Source organism: Vicia villosa, linkage group LG3, assembly GCF_029867415.1.
Source record: "Vicia villosa cultivar HV-30 ecotype Madison, WI linkage group LG3, Vvil1.0, whole genome shotgun sequence".
NCBI lineage: Eukaryota > Viridiplantae > Streptophyta > Magnoliopsida > Fabales > Fabaceae > Vicia > Vicia villosa.
This window is the reverse complement of record NC_081182.1, coordinates 147,944,982-147,952,251: the sequence shown is the minus strand read 5'-3', so window position 1 is coordinate 147,952,251 and position 7,270 is coordinate 147,944,982. Positions and strand designations below refer to the sequence as shown.

Genomic DNA, 7,270 nt, shown 5'->3' with positions numbered 1-7,270 from the left:
TATATATATATATATATATATATATATATATATATATATATATATATATAACTGCTATTTATTTCTCAAATTAATTTAATTATTATACGTGAGTACTATTTATTAGTTTTTGGAAGAATAAGAAATTATATATATTCCAAAAACGTTTAATTACAAAGCGACCAAAAAGGTGCAGCAACAAACAACAAAATGACCACCCTACATCCAAGTAACAATACTAGCCACACCTAACAGAAAAGTTAAGCTAGCAAAAGATGAGCTAATCTATCTCTATACTTGGGATAAACCCAAATTCTATTGATAATTTTTCCTATAATGTTATTCACAGTGTTCTTTTCTCTTATCTCTTTACTAAAGACTTTAGAATTCCTATCCATCAAAACAGCATATACTGTTTCGGCTATAGCAATTTTCACAAAATGTATCCTCCAATTTCTACTCTTGCACAATTTTATGAGCCATTGCATCTCTTGATTCCACACTTGAATATTATGCTGAATGCACATCCAGCCCAGGACCTCTTCCCACACCTTCCTTGTATACCTGCATTCGAAAAAAAGATGCTGAATAGTTTCCATACAGCCACAGAAAACACAGTGTTGCTCAACCTTAACTCCAAACTTAGCCAAACGGTCCTTTGTCGCAAGCCTATTTTAACAAGCCAACCACAACACAAAAATTGCTCTAGGTCTAGCTTTATTCTTGCACACCAATACTCTCCAGTCAACCAGTGGGTAGCTCTTCATTAACTCCCTATAAATGCCCTTAGTCTGAAATTTGGCACCTTGATTCAAGACCTTCCACTATTGCATAGCACTGACTTCTTCTCTCAGCTTAAGAATTTGTTTTATGATCCAAGAGCCACTCTCCTTAATTTCCATCTTCATCACATCATCCTTTTTCACATAGTAAATATGAACCCATCTCACCCATTAAGTATCAACTTTACTGCATAAGTTCCATAAAAGTCTACTAAGGCACACTTTATTCCACAGCTGGAGGTTTATAATGCCCAAACCCCCATTTTTCGTAGGTGCACACACCCTATCCCACGCCACCGGAGCTTTCCTAGTCACCTATCAGTACCGGACCATACAAAAGATCTACACATGGATTCTAATCTTTTTATGACACCTTTGGGCAGAGGTAAGCAGCTCATCCAATAGTTAACACACCCAAAAACAACACTGTTGACCATTTGCACACGACCAGCATAGCTAAGCAACTGAAAGCTCCAATGTTTCATCTTTTCTCCAATCTTTTCAGCTAGAGCCATACAATGAGTACTAGAAATTTTTCTACTAGAAAGGGGAATCCCCAAATACTTGAAGGGCAAGGAACCTCTACTAAACCCTATGATGTCTTCAACACTTCTTTTTTCACTATCATCCATCCCACCACAGTAGAGTTTGCATTTGCTAGGGTTAACTTGCAGCCCTGTTGACATGGAAAACTCCTTGAACCTGTCCATCATCATATGCACAGACACACTATCCCCTCTTGAAAAAAGCAGAAGATCATCTGCAAAACTCAGATCCACAAGCTTTAGCTTCTCACATTTGCTATGGAAATTAAAGTTAGGGTTTCTGCTCAGACAGTCCAGCTTTCTATGCAAATACTCCATAATCACCACAAAAAGCAAAGGAGACATAGGGTCTCCTTGCCTTAGACCCCGGCTGCTCTCATACTTTTAGATATGCTACCATTTATGTTGAATTGATACGACACAGTTGTTACACCAAACATGATCCAACTGATGAATTTCCTTAGAAACCCCACTTCAGCCAAAATACTCTGCATAGCTTTCTAATCCACTGAATCATAAGCCTTTCTAATATTCATTTGAACCATCACCCTTGGCATGCCACCTTTACTAGAGTAGCCTCTGGTGAGCTCATATGTCAACAGAATATGGTCATGAATTTTCTGCCTTGGCATAAAAGCAACCTGGTTCTTGCTTATAATACTCCCCAGCACCTTACTCATTCTGTTGGCCATAATCTTAGATATCACCTTGTAAACTGTTGTGGAACATGAGATAGGTCTAAAATCTTTTATGGTTTCAGCTTTATCATGTTTTGGTATCAGAGTAATAAGAGTTTTATTGATTCTATCATCCAACTTCCCCTCCTCAAAATAGGCTCTAACAATTTGCATCATATCATCTTTCACCATTTGCCAAGAGTTTCAGAAGAACTTAGACCCAAATCCATCAATACCAGGAGCTGTTAGATCACCAATGCTATTAATTGCATCCCACACCTCTTTTTCACTAACAGGGCTGACCAGCATAATCCTTTGGTCCACCCCCAGTTGTTTTCCTCTTCCCATTGCAACAATATCTACTCCTCTCAACTGATTGTCAGCAGTCCCCATCAGGCCTTGGTAAAACTCTAAAATCTCTTGCTCAATTGCTTCAGGAGTATCACAAATATCACCATTATCTTTCACCAGCCTATGTATCAGATTCTTTCTATGTTTGGACTTCAAGGTAGCATGAAAAAAACTATTGTTCCCATCACCTTTCCTAATCCACTCCACCTTTGCTTTCTGTCTAACTATTTGTTCATCCAACTCATTCATTTTCAAAACTTCCTCAGTAAGATACTTCTCCTTTTGGGCCAGAACAGAATTCCTTTTGTCATTGCTTAACTCCTTCTGAACATCCGTAAGCTCCTTTCTTTTCTCCTCAATTTTTCTATTTAAGCTCATCAGGGGCTTATGCAACTTTATAATAGTAGGCCTCCACCTCATTAGTTTATTCCACATCACCTGACGGCTCTTGCCATGTATCTTCCTTTGCCAATTCTTTTTTACCTCTATAGTGTACCCCTCAACCTCAATCACAACATTAATAAATTTGAAGCCTGTATTCTTTCTAACATGTTGCTCACCACCTTTTATACACAACATTGCATGATCAGAAATCCCAGGTTCCAAGATGTGAACAGTTTTATCTTTATTGCTTTGGATCCAGTCCAGGTTACCTATCACTCTATCTATACAAGATAAGATAGCACCCTCAGCATGCTTATTGTACCATGTAAACTTATTACCAATACAATCTACTTCAAATAGACCTGTAGCATCCATCATCTCTCTAAGATCTATAAACTCAGCTTCTTTAACTTCAGTCCCTCCAATCCTCTCCTGGAACTCCAGAACATTGTTGAAGTCCCCCAACACAATCCAAGGCCCCTGCTGACTAGCTCCAATCCTTCCTATATCTTTCCATAACTCCTTTCTCTTCTTAAGCTGATTAGCTGCATACACTGCAGTAATCCATTGCACAAAACTACCATCCTTATTATACAGCCCACAATGAATCATTTGATCAGTCATACACACTTGTTGGATAGTCACCTTACTATCTTGCCACAAGATCCAAATTCTACCATTAGCATGTTTACTATAGTTATCACAAACACTCCAATTACCACCAATTTTTTCCTACATTTATCAGCTTTTTCCTTCTTAACCCGAGTTTCAAGTAAAATAGCAATCTTGGGTTGTAGCTTAAAGAGACGGGAGCTTATCTCTTTTTGCTTAGCTACTTTATTCAACCCCCTTATATTTCAAGAAATAATCATGTAACCCCCATGGTTTGCACCACAGGATCATTCCAGTCCCCTAAGGTGCTAAAACCATTACTACTAAAGATGTGCTTTAAAGACTCAACATTACTCTTACCTTTATCTCTTATGCCTTTCAATACTTCTGTCCAGCTACCATCATCACCTTCAGGGGCCACAGGCTTCTCTGTTACCTTCTCCTCTTGTGTTTTTTCCTTGTCCTTTTCAGTGATATTAGTTGTACTTGACTCTCCATGCTCTTTCTTCTACCACATCTTTACAGTAGGTTTTTTCTCCATGATACAAATGTGACATGCCTTCTGACATTTTTCACAGTACTGTGGCTTCCATTCGTACTCCACTTTCTACTTTCTCTCCTTGCCCTCATAGCTGATCACAATTTCCTCTTGTAGTTTCTGAGTTATATCCACTTCTACAAGGATCCTAGCATAGGGCACTCTTAGTTTCCCAGCAGTGCATTCATCTGTAAACATTGGAGTTCCTATGACACTCCCTATCATTCCTATGCTTCGTTCTTCCCGCATTTGGATTGGCAATTATGGGAATTTCACACTCCCTATCCGCAGCATGTCTCTTTCCATCGAAAAATCTGGTCTCCATTCCAGAATCACCATGGGCATGTTTCTTATAGTATACGGTCCTTTCAGTAACACAACTTCCTTATCTTCATCAGACTTGAATTTCAAGATGAAGTAACCTTCATCATTGTAGAACATCTCTGGCAGTTTCACGAAATTCCATTCCTTCATCATATAGCTCTTCACCGTATTCATACTCAGATTTCTCCCAATCGCATACATGATTAGAGAAGTCTCCCAAAATCGGATTTCACTTGCAACATCTTCCTCTTCGATTTCAATCACTGGCTTGCCATTGACAATCTTCGGAGCAACAAACGATAACGCTTTGCCATTCGTTGTTAACCGATTCCCTCGTATAACATCAACCCATAGCTTGGCGTCCTCGACGTTCCCCTGTATTTCCTTCGCATTCCCAATTCTTTTAGGGTTTAGACTAAACCCTTGATTCATAGATTTCTCCTCCTCCACAACGTCCTTACCATCCTCCACCTCCACTACACCTTCCGCCTCCACCTCAATTGATTCTTCCACAGTTATTTCTTCCCTCTGCTGCATAGGGCTTGCCGTCACTGGTGTCGGAGTGACCTATTTGGGTGGTCGCCCCCGTTTCCTCGACAGTGTTCCCTTCGCCATTACAAATTTTCACTCAAATCACAACATAATACTATTTATTATTTATTACATGAGTATTATTTTAGGTGTGTACTACTTATTCCAAAATGAATACGTTAATAATAGATAGTTAGATAGTATATATTCTTAAAATTAAAAGGTTATTTTACATAGTATATTATAGTTAAATTGAAATTAAAAATTAAACAATCATTCAACAAACATTATTTTAATATTTATTATTTAAAACCTGAATATAATAAAATAATAAAAAACTGAAAATATTAATAAAAGTGAAAGACATTCATTATTTTAATATTTAATATTTATTAATTTTTTTTTCAGTTTATTAATATTAGTTTTATTTACGTTTAGATTATCATTAAAAAATAAATTCATTCAACATAATAAATTATTATGTTTATTATATAATAAATTTATTCAAATATTTAAATATTTACTTTATTTACTTTCAATTTATTAAATATATTTTATGTAATTTAACTTTATAATATTTTAATATTTATATAATATGATATTAAAACTTTAATGTTCAGCACCCATTGTTGGCATAATTTTAGAATTTTTAAACTTTCACAATTTTCAAACTTAAGAAAAAAAAAACATGCAAATAAAATTTCCTGCCACATAAATAAAAAAAGAAAGAAAAAGTCCACATAATCTATAAATAAATAAAAAAAATAGAAAAAGTCAACACAGCAGCGCCACAACATCAATTTTGTTGACCAAATCCAGCGAAGTCAAAAAACAAGGATTCGCCTCATATAGCATGGAGAAAAATAGCTATTAACCCTAGATTCAATTAATGCAAATATTATTCTCTCACTCTTTCTCTCTGTTTTCTCTCTTTGCTATGAATTCTATCTTCTAACACGGTATTAGAGCATTCTTTCTTCGAACTCACTTGCGTGGTTCGGTCATCGTCTTCCATGGTGGAATCTTCTCCCTATGCATATGCGAATTCCACATATGAAAATGTGCTTTTTGCTACTGCTACTACCTTCAAACAGAAGATTTTTGTGAAATTGGACGAATCGAACTGTCATCAATGGCTACAACATGTTAAAGGTATCCTTTGAGGCATGTGAATGGTGAAATATGTTGTTTCACCACAGATCCCTTAGCGGTTTTTGACGATTGTGGATCGTGAATCGCAAATCAAAAATCATGCTTACGTCACTTGGGAAGATGTGTTACTGTGCTCGTGGCTTCTTTCCACCATTTGTGATGCTCTTCTCCCTCGATTCGTTCTTCTTTGTTAGTTATGGTAGGTATAGGAGGAAATTCATGCGTATTGCAACACACAGATGAAAACAAAGTCGTGACTATTACGATCGAAACATGGATCTCTCTCCAAAGGCACACATTTATTTTCAGAGTTCTTGGTGCGTGTTCGCACTGTCGTGAGCACACTATCATGTCCACTGGCGATCATGTTCTTCTTCGAGATCAGATTGAATTAATCCTCGAAGCCTTAACTATTGAATACGATTCAATTGTTATTACGGTGAACTCAAGGTCAGATTTGGCTTGTCTTGATGAGCTTGAAGCTCTTCTTCAGTGGAATGTTTCAAGGATATGGTGGTCATTTCGGTAATAGAGGTCCAGTTCAATGTTAAATATGGCTACAAGACATGTAAATGGGATAGGTTTTGCTTTTATCTTCATGCATATGATCCTTATGCAAATTATGGCTATCATGTCCATTGGCGATCATGTTCTTCTTCGAGATCAGATTGAATTAATCCTCGAAGCCTTAACTATTGAATACGATTCAATTGTTATTACGGTGAACTCAAGGTCAGATTTGGCTTTTCTTGATGAGCTTGAAGCTCTTCTTCGGTGGAATGTTTCAAGGATATGGTGGTCATTTCGGTAATAGAGGTCCAGTTCAATGTTAAATATGGCTACAAGACATGTAAATGGGATAGGTTTTGCTTTTATCTTCATGCATATGATCCTTATGCAAATTATGGCTATCATGTCCATTGCGATCATGTTCTTCTTCGAGATCAGATTGAATTAATCCTCGAAGCCTTAACTATTGAATACGATTCAATTGTTATTACGATGAACTCAAGGTCAGATTTGGATTTTCTTGATGAGCTTGAAGCTCTTCTTCGGTGGAATGTTTCAAGGATATGGTGGTCATTTCGGTAATAGAGGTACAGTTCAATGTTAAATATGGCTACAAGACATGTAAATGGGATAGGTTTTGCTTTTATCTTCATGCATATGATCCTTATCCAAATTATGGCTATCATGTCCATTGGCGATCATGGTCTTCTTCGAGATCAGATTGAATTAATCCTCGAAGCCTTAACTATAGAATACGATTCAATTTTTATTACGGTGAACTCAAGGTCAGATTTGGCTTTTCTTGATGAGCTTGAAGCTCTTCTTCGGTGGAATGTTTCAAGGATATGGTGGTCATTTCGGTAATAGAGGTCCAGTTCAATGTTA

General features: G+C 36.8%; 1 protein-coding gene across 1 annotated transcript; it reads right to left on the bottom strand.

Annotated features, from left to right (window-relative positions):
- Nucleotides 1–239: 239 nt before the first annotated feature.
- LOC131659139 (uncharacterized) lies at nt 240–1,651 on the bottom strand. Its single transcript, XM_058928372.1, has 2 exons — nt 1,176–1,651; nt 240–543 (listed from the first exon to the last, which is right to left on the bottom strand). Exons 1-2 carry the CDS (start codon nt 1,649–1,651, stop codon nt 240–242), a joined length of 780 nt encoding a protein of 259 aa, XP_058784355.1.
- Between the last annotated feature and the right edge of the window lie 5,619 nt (nt 1,652–7,270).

What these genes read in the sequence shown, in the direction of transcription:
- LOC131659139 (XM_058928372.1), bottom strand. Translation starts at nt 1,651, where the DNA reads ATGTCTCCTTTGCTTTTTGTGGTGATTATGGAGTATTTGCATAGAAAG. An exon ending in GTCAACAGTGTTGTTTTTGG is followed by an intron (nt 544 to 1,175) that starts GTGTGTTAACTA and finishes TTTCGAATGCAG; the next exon opens with GTATACAAGGAAGGTGTGGG.